A 15,594-nucleotide genomic window follows, 5' to 3' on the forward strand; every position below is an offset into this window, starting at 1 on the left:
CGGCCACACCACACTTGCCTGTGGCCACCAGGGGGCTCCGCTCTCCCTTCCACCATGCACCGTCACCCATTCTCCCCTTGCCCACTAGCTTTATTCCAGCCCTTTGCCCAGCTAAAATATTTTGGACTATAAGCGCCTCCATTGGAGTTCACCAGAGACTGTTTTTCTGCCTTACAGGGCATATTGCAAAATAACTGTAGCATGCAAAGAAATTCTGTTTATCTTGAAGCCCAGAGAAGTAATTTTTTCCTTTTAGCATGTTCCTAGGTTAAAGTAGGCTGACTCTGTGGATTTGGGTTGCAACTGAAAGCATTATTTGTTCTCTCCTCTCTTACTGGAAGGAGGAAGAGTGAATGCCTGTATTTAAATGAAGAGCTGTATTCATACAACAAGCTTTGTCTGATGAGTTAAAAGCCAAGCACATCATTCACACACACAAAGACCATGTGGTTAGGTTTAATTTTGTTTAGTTTTGGGTGGGTTAGAACACTCAGCCTTTTTTCAGTGTTTCTGATTCATTGTATTTGCAAATCCAGAATATGGGTTCATTTAGTACCAAGTAATTTGGGCAGAGAAGGGGCTGCCCAGCATTAGGAAAACAAGTATCGGACAAGAACATAAACTGAGGCCCAGTTCCTGTGAAGAAGGGTTTCTACCTGCTGCCTCGTCTTAAGCACCTCAGAGGCACTTAGGGATACTTCCGATGCCTCAGCTTCAACTCCTGCCCTGAGAGGAAAGCCTCTCCCAAGAGTCCAGAAAAGAGGACCCAAGGCCCCCAGCCCCCCAATTCTCAAGGCAAGGGAGACGTTGCTTCACCAAAAAGCCAGACTTTGAAGAGCTGCTCTTGCAGCAACTTGAACTGCAGGCCGCAAACAGCACTTTAAAGAAACAGCCGTGGGAGAAGGAGGTTTTGTAAATCCTTCACTGTAGGCATACACTGAACCTCTTCCCACAGCAGCAGCTTCAGTCTGGAAAACATTGGCATTAGCATAAGGCTGAGGGACTGTTTCTCTTAGGATTGCTCCCCAGTTTAAGAATGGAGAGGGAGAGTACAGCTGCAATATAGTAACCACTGAAAACCCATCATTTGGCGTCTAGCACTTTGGACTGAGGAGAATCTATTCTTGGACACGTGTGACATATTCTCTTGCATTGGAAATGCATCATCCTGAGATCTAAACAAGGAGAACAAATTGGAATGGTGACTTCCCCTGCAGCCTAAAATTGTGTGAGCCTCATCTCTAGCCACCTCCATTGTCTGTATTAAGTATCATTCTGCTCATTTCTTCCAACCTACCAAGATGTTGTTGAATTTTATTTCTGGCACCAGTAGTTCTCCCACTCAATTCTGTATCACCTGCAAATTTGGCAAATATTTCCTCCACCTCTTCATCCAAGCCATTAACACAAATATTGAAGAGATGGAGGTCCCAGGACTGATTGTTATGGCCCTCTATTGAAATTCCTCTCCACAATTTTAATGAGCACGCTTTGACTACATTTTTGAGCCATCTATAACTCGGTTTAATATCTTGGCATCCATGCTATATTTAATTTGCTTGCTAAAATGCAACGAAGTTGGTCTGGTAAGATTTGTTTTTGTCAAATCCATGCAGATCTGGTTATTATTGTGTTCCTGAGTGAAAGACTTTATGATCTGCTGCAGAACCTTCTCAGGAGTTAGTGTAGGGTTAGGGTTAGGATTTACTGCATTATCCTTTCTTTTTGGAGAAGGATACTCTCCAATAATTTTTATTAGCTTCTAATTCAGTATATTTGCAAATCGAGAATATGGGTTCATTTAGTACCCGATAATTTGTGTTGTGTGAACACAACTGTGGTTTAATTTCATTCATCCTGCCTTCCAATCTTTGGGCACTTCACTAATTGTGTAGGATTTTTCAAAAACAAGCCACGATGGTTTGGCCAGACCACAGTTTTTTTCAGAATCTGGATGCAATTCACCAAGTCCTGGAGATATAACTCATTTATATTTTCATTGTAAGGTCGGCATCATCGGCCCTGCCTTTCCAAAGGCCCCACAAGTCCTGGTGGTGCCACCAGTCCTAGGGAAATCCCAAACTATTGAGTGGCCCCATTATAATTGTCATCCCTTCATCCTTTATTTATCTTTTTAGCTGCATGTTTATAGTTTTTAAAGGTATAATTATTATTATTTGTGTATAAATTTGAAAAAAACAAATATATGAATAAAACAAGGCTGCCTAATTGTCAAAAGCAATTAAAAGCAAAGTCCTCATTCCTCTCAGTCTCGGGCTTCCATCCTTTCCTTCGTCCTCCCTTCAAAGTCGGAGGTGGAACACCATCCCTCCCTCAGCAAATCCCTTCACTCACCTCATTCTGCAGCAGCTTCTCTCCCTTCCAAAATTGCAGGGACTCCCCTACAGCTTCAAAGCAGGGAAAACATGGGATCCCTGGCCACTTTTTCTGGGCTGTGCCATGCAAGCCTTTTCCTCAGTCCGTCTCCTTCTGTTCCTTTCCCATCTTCCATAATCTCCATTGAGATTATGCCGGATCCAAATCTGGGTCAGTCACCAAGACTAGAAATTTAGTCTTCTGAGGTTTTGGACTCATGCTGGAACCCATCCAAGTGAGTCTGCTAGAGAAAAAACTCCTGAAGGTGGGCTCCAGCACAAGTCCGAAACCTCTGGCCCCAGGGACCGACCCAGATTGGATCTTGCAACCTTCACCATGAGTTGTCTCTGTTCCCTCACTTCACTATTTCTTCCATCTTCCACTCTCCTTCCTCACTTTCTTCAAGACTTTTCCCCATCTTCTGATCAACTCTTTCCTTTCCCTTCGATCCCCTCATCTAGATCAATATGTAGATGTTGAAGAGCACTGGGCCCAAGTCTGGATCAGTCTGGGCTCTTTCTGTTTAGTGTAGAGAATGGACTCTCATACCACCATAGTCACCTGTAGGTACCTAAAGGAAATTATGCAAGGAAAACTTGCAACTAGCATGCAAGGCTCCTGAGCCTCACGTGACTCTTGGTGATGTGCATCAATGTCAATATACTTGACGAGGCTAAGACTGTTCCAAACAAGACTGGCTGGACTCCTGCAATCCCTCCCAGTGCTGACAGGTCCCTTTCTATGGTTCTCTTTCCCACTCCCAAGGAATCACCACCATCCTCATTTCACCAAGATGGTCCACTTCATCCCTTTGCCAAAGAAAATAACATGGCTGCCGGATAAAAGCAGAACGCAAAAGCAGGAAAGGAGGGAGGGGAACTCCTCTTTTTATTCTGCCTCCCCTTTCTTATTCCTGTACATCTCTTTACTTCTGGTTGTCTTCAATCCTGTCTTGAAATTCTTCTTTCAGCCCGTTCTTGGGTTTCACCATTCCTGCTTTCCTCTGAGAAACAGGAGAACCAGCCACGGCCGGAAAGTCACCCACACCATTTCTGCAAGGGTTCCACACACCACTTGCCTTGCGAAGGGAGGCGGTGAGGCTTCTACATCAACTCCATTTCCTCCCATCTCAAGGATGGAGAGGAAACATGCAAGGCTGATTCATGAATACAGAGGCTGCGGGAAGCCCCTTTGCAGGGTAGAGCAGAGGAATTTGGGGAATATCTGCAGGACAAAATCACTCAAATCCGGAGGGAATGGGTCCCCCTCAGTGGCCTAGGGGAGACATCGGAGGCGAGTCTTGAGGGACCACTCTGGGAGGAGTTTGACTCTGCTTCCGATGATATGGACAGGTTGTGTGGGCGACTGCGAGCCACTACATGTTTACTGGACCCGTGTCCCTCCTGGCTTATACTAGCATCCTGGGAGGTCACACGAGGCTGGCTCCTGGGACTAGTGAACGCTTCACTGAGTGAGGGGTCCTTCCCGGCTGCCTTGAAAGAGGCGGTGGTGAGGCCCTTACTCAAGAAGCCTTCTCTGGACCCAGCTGAGTTAGCTAATTATCGTCCTGTCTCCAACCTTCCATTTTTAGCGAAGGTTGTAGAGAGTGTGGTGGCACAACAGTTCCCACATCACCTGGAGGAAATTGACTATCTAGATCCGTGCCAGTCCGGTTTCTGGCCCGGTCACAGCACGGAGACGGCCTTGGTCGCGTTGGTGGATGATCTCTGGAGGGCCAGGGATGGGGGTTGTTCCTCCCTCCTGGTCCTATTAGACCTCTCAGCTGCTTTTGATACCATCGACCATGGTATCCTACTGCGCCGTCTGGAGGGTTTGGGGGTGAGGGGCACCGTTTTACGGTGGTTCTGCTCCTACCTCTCCGGACGGACGCAATGCGTGTTGGCAGGGGAGCAGAGGTCGACCCTGAGGCCGCTCACTTGTGGGGTGCTGCAGGGATCGGTCCTCTCGACTCTCCTGTTCAACACATATATGAAGCCGCTGGGTGAGATCATTCATGGTTTCGGGGTCGAATACCATCTGTACACTGATGATACGCAGCTGTACATCTCCACCCCGAACCACCCCAACGAGGCCGTCGAAGTGATGTCCCGATGCTTGGAAGCCGTACGTGTCTGGATGGGAAGCAACAGACTCAAACTCAACCCCTCCAAGACGGAGTGGCTGTGGCTACCGGCACCCCGGTTCAACCAGTGGGTTCCATCACTGGCCATTGGGGGCGAGCAACTGGCCCCCGTGGAGCGGGCGCGCAATTTGGGCGTCCTCCTAGATGCCCGGCTGTTGATGGATGACCATGTGGCAGCCGTGGCAAGGGGGGCGTTCCACCAGGTCCGCCTGGTGCGCCAATTGCGCCCCCTATTGGACCGGGACGCCCTTCGCACAGTCACTCATGCGCTGGTGACATCCCGTCTGGACTACTGCAACGCTCTCTACATGGGGCTCCCCTTGAGATGCACCCGAAGACTGCAGCTGGTCCAGAATGCGGCCGCGGGGGCTATCATGGGGAGTACTAGATACTCCCACATAACACCTCTCCTGCGCGAGCTGCACTGGCTACCTTTGGTTTTTCGGGTGCGTTTCAAGGTGTTGATTACCATCTTTAAAGCGCTCCATGGCACAGGACCTAGTTACCTGCGGGATCGCATCCTATCCCATACATCCCTGCGACCAATTCGCTCTCACAGGGAGGGACTCCTCCGGGTGCCATCCACCAAGCAATGCCAGCGGGCGGCGCCCAGGAGTAGGGCCTTCTCTGTGATGGGCCCAACCCTCTGGAATGACCTCCCCCCCGATATTAGAACCACCATTGATCTCCGCTCCTTCCGCAAGAAACTCAAGACCCACCTGTTCCAATTAGCTGGCCTGGCCCATTTATAGTCCTATTCTTTAATCCTCCTGGCAGTTATTTTAATTTTGGGGTAGATTTTGGGGTAGATTTTAATGTTGTTTTTAATTTTATTATTACTGTACAGTTTGTATATCGCCTCCTCTATGTATATGTATGTATATGGTGTTTTAACTCTGACTGTACACCGCCCCGAGTCCCTTCGGGGAGAGGGAGCAGTTTATAAATCTAAATAAAGTAAAGTAAGTAAAGTACCCACAGCAACTTTGCAAAGGCCGTGGACAGCACAGCTGGGCCCACAGATATTGGCCTCTGATGCCATTGTAGATTTGGTCAGCTTAGTTTTTTGTGTAATGCATTTTAAATGTCAAACAAAATATCCACCAGCTACTAGTGCTGGGCCATATGCAGCCATTCCTGACCAATACCAGTCAGCCTGGGCACGTTTAGCCAGTGTGCCACAAGTACACCACGGCTCAGTCTTACTCCAAGTTTGCTCACACCATGAGAAATTGCAAGCTGCAATTTCTACAATATTTAGGCCCTCAGTCATTGAATGAAAAGTACATTTCTAGCCAATATCTTGTGGCCTGAGATTCACCCGCCAAGAGTTAGGCAGCATTCGACCTTCTAGGAGACGAAAGAATGAGCCCACCCAGAATGGGACATCTCTCCCCCCCTCCCGTGATTCTTTTTGGTTGGATTTCTGCCACTTCTGAAACATAGGTCTTCCCAAAGCGCAACTCCCCCATCCTTTCCTGGCAAGGCAGACAAAATGGACCCCCTGCAACCTTACCTTCCAGTCAGTGTCCACTGCAGGCAGGAAAGTGTCTGAATTCTCCTGGAAGGAAAGACATAAAATCAAACACGGCTCTTGCAGCACTCCTGCTTCCTATGGATCCCACCACCAGAAAAGCACTGGTGGGGGGGGGGGGTTTCCTGTAAAGAGACTCATCCAGTAACCTCCGTAAAGTCATTTGGCAACTTGGGCCCACCCAAATTATAAACACAGGTGTCCAATAGAATTTTGGCTGATCCTGAGGAAAAGCAAAGCAGAATCCAGCCAGGTTAATATGTGGATGTCTGACCACCTGGAAATGCCAGGATTATATGCTGGACTTGGAAATTGAGAGAGAGAGAGAGATCCTAGGGAAAAAGAGGCTTCCAGGGCAAAGCAGGATATGGACACCCAGGCTGGGATGAGGTGTTTCCCTCCCGCCAGGGAACAGGCCATCTACACATATATGGGGTGCACCAAAGCATGGGAAGCAAGCAGCATTACAATCCTCCCTTGTTTCCACTGTCTCAGGACTTGCACACCTCCCAGGGAGGGAGTGGAGGTCTCGATGCTGCTGGAACAGACAAGGGGCTCTTGCTAGGATCCAAAGCGATGGCAAAGGGCCTTTGGGATGCAGCCAAGAACAGACTGCCCAGGCCTGCCTGAATCCCAGCTGGCTGTTCAGTGCTCTCACCACTGGCCCCAGGTAGACTCTAACCAAGCCGAGGGACCTGCCTCCAGGCTCAGCAGAAACGGAACTCCTGGAGAGAAGTGAAGGACTCACCATCTCAGCATCTTGTCCACGGAGCAGAGGTTTCTCCTCTGTAAACCGCTGCTCATGTAGGCTAGCCATGGTCACTTCCTGGAGCAACAGTCCTGGGCAATGAAACAAACCTAGATTAGTCAGTGGTTTGCCCCAATCCTGGAATGCCAGGGGAAAAATCTGTCCTGCTTTGATGGCAGGCCCTCCTGGTCAAGAGTGCAAAGCACTATATGCACCTGGTCATATCTACACCAGCAATCTGGGAGTGGGGGGAGATTTAAAGCCCCCTAGAAACCTGGCCAGGTCTGAGAGGAAGGGCTGCAGTTTGCTCTTTTGAAGTCCTTCTCCCAATGGCGGCCCATGTGCACTTTGGCTTAACCTGGGTTAAAAGCTGGAGTTGCATGGGGCCATGGGGATGGGACAGAAGGCCCTGAAAAGACCCCTGGCGTTGGCTGCTCCCTCCACCTGAAAGAGAGCTGCCCCCTGGGGGGGCAGATGCGAGTCCCTGGCCAAACAACAAACAGCAAAAGAGAAGAGAGGCTCTGGTTGCAGGTCTCTCCACTCTCCCTGGGGGAAGAAGGCAGCATCACTGTGAAACATAAAAGAGGGCTTGGAAGACCCACGCAGCCCTTTTGCTGCTTTGAGCCTGAGGAAATGGTGATTTTCTGCCAGGAGTCAAGGACTGCTTGGGCCTTTTGGGCTGGCAGAATCGCTTATCCTGCCTGGGACTCAATGAAATGTGTCTGGGTGGTCTTAGCAATTATAAATCTCCAATGGATAAATCACCATGATTACAATAAACCAAGATTGTTTCTTGATATATAGGAATTGATTGCCAGTGGAATCAGAAATGATTGATTTGTGAGGTTGGGAATGTTTTGGGAAACGCTTGCAAGGGTCTCCAGCCTTAGCAACTTTAAGACTTGTGGACTTCAACTCCTAGAATTTCTCATCCAGCAGGGCCACTTCCAGGGCGAGGGTTCTTCTGCAGGAGACTTCTGGCAGAACGCCCATCGCCCAGACCTTCAGCATGGCTGGCTGGGGAATTCTGGGAGTTGAAGTCCACAAGAGACCCCTGCCCTAAAGCCAGTCATCACAGAGCACTGCAGTCTGCCAACATCTGCAAGAGACCTCACATGGAATCGGTGTGAGTTTCTTCAAAACAGGCTTTGCCATGTCCTTCTCATGGCTGTGCTCCACCTATGGGCTTAGGAGAGCGCGGGAATAGCGTGGCGCTTGTGGACTTCAGCACAGCTTCGAACAGGGCTGCCTGCAACCAGCCAGCCAAAAAGGGCTGCCTGGACCTTCTTCTTTGAGGGACTCTGTTGAAAGCGCTTATCGATCCTTATGTCAACTGGGGGGAAATGAAAAGGAGATCTGCAGTCAGGTAAGTCTTATGTGGCATTGCTATAAATGGCTTTATAAATAGTTCATTATATGTGGTAGTGGTTTTAATCCTCCTTTCAACAAGTCTAATGAGGCAGGAAGAACCATAGAAAAACTAATAAACAAAAATGAATTTCTGCTTACAGAAAAAAGAATCAGAAATTCACACATGGGATGGCTGGACAATCACACACATAAGAGGGATGAAAAGATTTTGCAGATTACAGGCCTGGACATCCATGAGGAGTGCAGGGCAAGAGGGAAAAGGGTTGCAAGCGTTCCAAGTTGCCTCAATAGAAATATTAAGTTTGGATCGTAACATTTAAGGGTGTCTTTAATTCTCTTTTAATTAAAAGGCTGTTTCTACTAGGCACACTGGTGGCTGGATGGAGTCACTGAAGCAGTCGGCGTGAGCTTCAATGGACTCCAGAGGATGGTAGAAAACAGGAAGGCCCGGAGAAACGTTGTCCATGGGGTCACGATGGGTCAGACACGACTTCGCAGCCAGCAACAACAACCACCAGGCACACAAAGCCCCTGGGCACGTTTGTTCTCTCCAGTAATGGATTGCATTCATGGAAAGGACACCAAAAGAGCTTCCGGGGGGCAACACAAAGCAACAAGGCAAGTGGTCTCTGCTGTATTGCCGGTGGGCTAGCACATTTGTACCTGAAGCAGATTTGTTTTGTGTCAGTGAAGGATTTGAACTCTATAAATGTTTCATTCATATGAAAAACAAATCCAGAGATTCTAAGAGACTAACTACACTCCAATTCATTACTACAGGAAAGTTTAATAGGAAAGAAAACCTTTCACCTCCAATTCACTGACACCTTCTGACCATCCTTTGCGTGTGTGGCTTTGAGTCAGTGTTGACTCCTGGCAAGCACTTGGACATGTCCCTGCATATTTTCTGGCAAGGCTTTTGGAAGTGGTTTGCCAGGGCCATTGCCTCCTTCTTGGGGCTCGAGAGTGACTGGCACCCGGCTGGCTTTGTGTCTAAGGCAATCTCCTGTTTCTAGCATGTTTTTAACATGACACCAAATTGTTGCTCTCCAGCCATCCTCCCTTGATCCTGTCCTCCACCCCATCAACCTCATCCCTAAAGGGATGAGAAGAGCCAGATCCAAAAGCTGAGACCACCTCCAGGGTGAGGGTCCTTCTGCAGGAGACTTCTGGCAGAACGCCCATCATCCAGACCTTCAGCAGGCAGGGCCCACGGAGGGGCAGATTCCACCAAAGAGGCAGCCTCTCAGGTGATCCAGGAGCCAAATGTGTCTATCTTGAATTGTACCTGGAAGCCAAGCAGCACCCAGGAACGGCGTTAGATGGCTGGCTCATGCGGCTTGGATCCATGCTCACAAGGGCAGCTGCTTTTTGAACCAGTTGGGTGCCAAGAGCATCCCCAGAGTAAATGCCAGAGGTTGAATTATGGGGCCTGTTCCAGAAATTGGCACCTCAGTCAAAGCTCTCTGGGCCACAACTGAGGAAACAAACTGAAAACAGTTCAGATCATCTCTGACTTTGGCAAGAGGCCTTGCACAAGAGTTGAGGCTAGTCAGATGAGAACCAGCAGTGCTCAGGCAAGAGAACTGAATGTCAGCATGAAGCCCACGTGCCTGACTCCCAAGGCCAGAAAACAAGAAGCCAAAGTCCATGGACAAGGAAGGGCAAAAAAAGGCTTCCAATTCAGCCCTGGGCTGACCATATGCAGATCTTCTGTCTTTATCTGTCTCGCTAACATCTTCTTTCTTGTCTGCAAAGGGAAGCAACTGATCTACCAGGATCAAGTACACGATGGCTAGTTACTGAATGCACAAGTGAGTTTCTGGAGAGCATCTTGTGACTGACGGCTGCAAACTGAATAGCTCCCTAGGCAGGTTGCTGTCCCTTCTAACACTGGGGGGGTCTTATGGTTGGAGAGCTGCTTCCTTAAGCAGCAAAAACCAACAGACAACCTCTAGAGCTAATTTCTCGTTAGTTAAGAAGTCTTTTGTCTGCAATGTAGGCTACAGTTTTATCAGCAAAGTGAGGGGGTGTTCAGTATCTTCTGCATTGCAAGCTACAGGCATTTAGAGCAGCTTGACTGCTGCATATTTTTAGCTTTTCTGAAAAGCAGCCATAAGATGGTTTTATTTTTGGAGTAATAAAAATACATTCCTCTATTTTTCCTGTTCTTTATGATTTTGCAATTTGAATATCCCCTCCCCCCCCCCCAGCACCCTTTAAGCCCTAACCCCATACCCCAAATGCGGAACCAGTCAGGACATTACTATTGTCAAAATGTATTTTATTTATTTATTTGGCTTTGTTTGCTTTATATCCATCTGAGCCCCATAAGCGGTTGGGGAATTTCTCCAACCCAGAGTCCTGAGCAATTGAACAAAAGGAAGTAGAGTTGTGGTTTTCCAGGACCCCTACGGGTCACTCCTCCCACATCTTGCTGTCCCACACCTTTCAGCCAGCACTAGTCCACTCCTGTCACAGCCACACCCAGGAGGTCTACACACCCTGGAGTGGAGAGAGCATCTCATTAGGAGTGCAGGAGACTTGGAACAGAAAGCCTGCACCACAGAGGTTCCCAGGAATCTACCCTACACCTTGGCTTCTGTCTCAAAATGTGAAGAAGCTGTCATGTTGACAAAAGTCAGTTCCTATCCTTCAAGGGATGAAGATGTTTGGGCCACAGAGCACTTGCAGAGGAGACCCAGGGAATGTGACAAGACAAGCAGAAGCAAAACTGGGGTCAGACAGACCCTCCCAGATGATGGGAGCATCCTGGTGATGTACTACTAATGTACAGTGATGTGGTGGGCATGGAAACAGGGCCACGTAGCCAAGCTGCCCCATAACAGGATCCCAGCCACATCAGGAACAAAAGAGTATTTCACAAAACAGCTCCCATCTCCTGTCTCCTGATGCTGAAAAGGCAACCGCTGGCAACAATCAGGGACTCTGACTGGGCCAGGCAGACTTTACTCAAAATTCATGGACTGCAAACTTGCCACTAAATTCATCTTTCGAAAAGCTAACATAAACTCAAAATGACTCTGTGATTACACTGAAAAATTAATTTTAGGGGAATAGTGAGAAATTTTCAAAACTGCTGAATTTGTTTTGAGATTGAAACAATAAGCAAAACCTGTAATAGTCAGAGATCTGTCAGTCAGAAAGTACTTAAAATCTGAGGTTGAGACAAAAGGCAGATCCCAGCCCGCCCCCCCTCCCCCTGTGCAGGAGAGGCAGGAGAAGGCTGAAGCCAAAGGCCTGGACCCCATTCCTGAAGCGCATTGCTGGGCAGGGCAACAGAGCTGCCATTTCTCAGCTTCAGAGGTGGGGGGGGGGGTGTCTCAAAAAGCCACAGGATGTAGCTGGCATCTCTTCTGTGATTATTTTGCATCATTTTTGCATTTAGCCACACTTCATATGGTGATGCCTAAGATTTCTAGTCAAGAACCCAACAAATTGTGATGCTTTACAATTGCTCCTCTGCCGTTCTCTGTAAAACGGTTAATCTTGGGGTGAAATTTCGTCCCCAAAGGAGCTGAGAAATGAGGCTTCCTGCAACAGAATAACAGAGTTGGAAGGGTCTTCTATTTCAAAGCAGGAGCTCCATCCCATTTCAGACAAATGACCGTCCACTCCCCTTATTAAAAGCCTCCAGGGATGGAGCACCCACAACTTCTGAAGGCAAGCGGTTCCACTGGTTAATTGTTCTCATGGTCAGGATTCTCCTTATTTCTAGGCTGCTTCTCTCCTGGATTCGTTTCCATCGGCTGTTTCTTGTCCTGCCTTCTGGTGTTTGGGAGAATGCAGCCTAGTCTCTCACATAAATCTGTGGAGGGTGGTTTGCAACTTTCTGTTCTTTAATTCCCCTTTAAGTTTCATTTTCATACCATGAGAAATGCTGCAGAAAAAGAAACAAGCCCCAAGGCTCCGGTCCTTGTAGCCTTCCGTTGGGACTGACTTCTTCAGGCAGAATCTGTAGACAGTCAAATGAGACTTTTTGGGTGGAAGCCCTCTTGCCTCTGGAACAGTTGGAACCTGAGATTAGTTATGTCCTCACACACACATACAAATCCACCAACACACACACACACACACACACACACACACACACACACACACAGTGTTTTGGAAAGAGTAGAAACAGCCTTTTCAGACTTGCTTGATAGCAAATTGTAGGTTCCTTTCCAGCTTTCAACCGTGGTGTTTATTATTTATTGATTGAAGGGGTGGGTCTTAATGGCTTTATTCCCTTTCTCTCATACTGTAGTGACCCACAAACGGCCTTCAGGACAGGAGGCCCCCATGGCTGTTCTCTGCACAGCTGGCCAGGGTTGACCTTCGGGTGCTGGCCTCGCCTCTGCCTCCTGCCAAGTTCATCCTGCATCCCTGCCCTGTCCCGCCCCTCTCCCTTCCGGTGGCTCCTTGATTCCAGACAAAGCTTGGCTCGAGGCGTCTGAGAGAATCGTTCTGGGGAAGGCAGAGCCACGGTAGTCCATCGGCACCAACCTGCCCCCTTCGCTCCCCTCCTTTGCTCCCCCCGCAGAGCATTCGGCCCGAGAGTCTCTCCGATGCAGAGGAATCCCTCCGGGGGAAAGGCGAGGTCTCCGGGCCAGCCGCTCTCTTGCTGCAGTCTCCAAGCGCCCGTCCTTGCACCAAGGGAAGCTCCAGCCCCCACCGCTCCAGAAACTCGGCTTTCCGCTTCTTCCTTTGCCCCCTTTGCTCCCCCAAAGCAGTCGGAGCGAAGACCAGGAAGCGGAGGGTTTACACGGAGGAGCGAAGGAAGAAAAGAGCGATTCCCAAGGGGGGATTCGGGGACCAGCCCTGCCCTGCCGGCGGCTCCACGCACATCTTGCGGCACTGGGTCATTGCCATCCCAGCATTAAGCAGCCGCTAACCCGAAGCAGCCATTTATTTATCGGGAGCCCTCCCCGGGCTGCCTTCCCAGCCAAGGCGCGGATGCCCCCAAGGAGCGGCTGCGGGTGCCGGGCGTTTCCACGCCATTCCCCCCATCCCGCGCCTGGGCGGGGAACCCGCTACCCTCGGCCAGATCGCCTTCCCGGCTCTGCGGCGGCCGTGCAAGCCAAGCCGGGCTTCAGGCGCCGCGGCGGATAGTGGCGGAGGGGCCGGGCAGCTGCGTCTTTAAGCCCTTCGCTGCCCTTGGCAACGGCCGGCCTGCGGCGGGGCAACAGGGCCCCCACCACCGAAGCCCCCCTGGTCCCCAGCGGGCAGGGCGGGGGGCGGGCGAGCCGGGTTTGGCCAGAGGTGGCTGATCCCAGGAGGTCCCGGCCGGGCTGCCTCTCCGCCGCAGCGCTCTGAGCCGGGCCGCCCGCGAGGCGCCTTACCTGTCAGCAGCTCCAGCTTCTGTCCCCAGCCCTTCATGGCGGCAATGGGCGGAGGAGGCTCTGCGAAGCCGGCCGAGAGGCGCGCGAGTGGCGGGGTGGGGCCGGGCGCGGGCGGCGGGCATGGCTCCAGAAGGGGAGCGGGCGGGCCCGGGAGGAGCTCCAAGCGCCGCCGGCCGCCTTGCACGCCCTGTGGGGCGGCGAGCGGCGGGCCCGAGTCCCGGAGGCCCTTCCCGGGGGGCGGGGGGGGGTCGAGCGCGGGGCCACTTACGGGATGCGGGCGAGGCTGGCGGAGCGGCGCTTGGCTGCTTGATGCGCGGTCCGGCCTGGGAGCGTCTCCGGCTCCGGCTGCGCGGCTCTCCCGGCCGCTTCGGGGAGGAGCTTCCCTGACCGGCTCCTCCGGATCGGCGGTGCGCGGGGCGGGAGGTCGCGCGTCCGGGGCGGGGGAGGAGCCGGGGGCGGCTGCGCGGCGGCGTGACGCGGGCGGCCCTGCAGGCGAGGGGGGGGGGTCAGTCCGCGCCGCCCGATGAGGCAGTGGCGGGGGCCTCTGCGGCTGCCCTCTCCTCTTGACGGGAGGGCGAGATGCCAGGACGCCCCGCACCTGCGGACGACCGGGCGAAGATGCTTCCTGCGCCTTCCCCCGCGCCCTTCCTGATGGCGCCAAAGGGGAGTTCGGAGCCCGGAGCGCCTCTGGGCGGCCACCGTGGACGGGCGAGGAGCCTCGGGTACTCTCGGAAGAACCGTAGTTGGGATGCCGGCCACGAGACCAAGGTCCCACGGGCACTTAGCGAAAGGAGGGCTCCTTGGTGCTCTCTGAGCTTGGGGCTTTTTTTGCAGTCGTTTCATCCCCCCAGCTGCCCAGTGCTGATGATGACGATGGCGACGTCGTATCACTGATGTTGTTACCTAGTTGGGTAATGAAACGTCTGCAAGAAAACCACCAAGCTCAGAGAGCACCAAGGAGCCCTCATGTCAACCCAGAACAGAAAAGGTGATCACATGCTTCAATGTTGGTGGAGAAAAAGAGAAGGATGGACTGAGATGCTGAGTCCCTGGTTTTATGCCCTCTCTGGCCTTTGATCTTGAGCTTGTCTTCTGATTGGTTGTCAGACTCCCATGGGGCCATGCAGAGGGAACTCTCTAGGCTGCGTTTCTGAGTTCTCAACTCGTGGGAGTTGAGTAAAGGCTTATATTATCATGCCTTCATTCCCATCCCCCTGGAGCTGAAGGGGAGAACTCTTTATTATGTAAAGGGACTGCCTTGGCCTTCTTAATGCCCCATTGACAAAGTGGGTGGGGGCAGGAAGCTGCAGGGAGCTATTCTCTTTTTAAAACATGTTTCTTCCTTTTCACATCCAGGGAAATATAATGTTAGGGTTCTAAATACCATGCATAAATAAATCATTGTCCAAGGCAAAACATCCTTAAAGGTCCAATTTATTCTACAGGCAATTTAGCACGGCTATGGAAATTCCAACTCTGAATTTACATCCTGTGGGTTCACCCAGTCGAAAGTTCATGATCTATCCCCACACCCACAAATCCATCACATGTTCCAATCATCATCTTCCACGCTGGCATGTACACCCATCTTCTTCCGGCCAGGTGTCGAGATGCGAAGACAAAAGATGACCTTGGCTTCTACAAAAGAATGTCAACAATCCATTGTGGGAACAAGGTCCCCATGGTATATGTGCAGATCAGTTTTCCTGATTGGAACACATATATGGAATTTGGGACTGGAATAAATTGAGTAGTAAATGCGGGTTGAGATGGATGCCCATTGGGAGGTCCCAAATTAGAAAGCTGTGCTTGCAATGACAATAGCAATGCTTAGATCTTAACAGGAACTTTCAAACTGAGGAAGTTGCTAGCTGCATAGGAAACACGTGGTAAAAGCGCTTAAGCAGGTATAACTAAAAATAACCATATTAGGCATAACGCTGTATTTTAACCAATAATAAATTATGATGCTTTTATTTCCTTATATGCTCTTAATAAAAGGGGGGTCCAGATAACGTTCTGGGCCACTCGTGTAATCAAGAAACCTGTGTGTTGTCTTCATTATGAGCAGCCCATT

At 50.6% G+C, this 15,594-nt stretch overlaps 1 protein-coding gene across 3 annotated transcripts in view; it reads right to left on the reverse strand.

The window, feature by feature from the left end:
- The window catches only part of NDRG4 (NDRG family member 4), a 36,319-nt gene extending 22,401 nt beyond the window's left edge, over positions 1–13,918 (reverse strand). Inside the window, exons 1-3 of one of the 3 annotated variants that reach the window (XM_081963195.1) lie at positions 13,786–13,918; positions 6,802–6,893; positions 6,036–6,080 (exon numbers count right to left, since the gene is read on the reverse strand). In XM_081963195.1, the coding sequence (XP_081819321.1) occupies positions 6,036–6,080; positions 6,802–6,870 (114 nt within the window). In that variant the 5' untranslated portion in view covers positions 6,871–6,893; positions 13,786–13,918. Of the gene's footprint in view, positions 1–6,035; positions 6,081–6,801; positions 6,894–13,517; positions 13,591–13,785 lie in introns of those variants that run through there. The other 2 variants (XM_081963196.1, XM_081963194.1) reach the window with 2 other exon arrangements.
- Positions 13,919–15,594: the final 1,676 nt, after the last annotated feature.

The sequence above is a fragment of the Natrix helvetica genome, assembly GCF_964273705.1.
Source record: "Natrix helvetica genome assembly, chromosome: 10".
NCBI lineage: Eukaryota > Metazoa > Chordata > Lepidosauria > Squamata > Natricidae > Natrix > Natrix helvetica.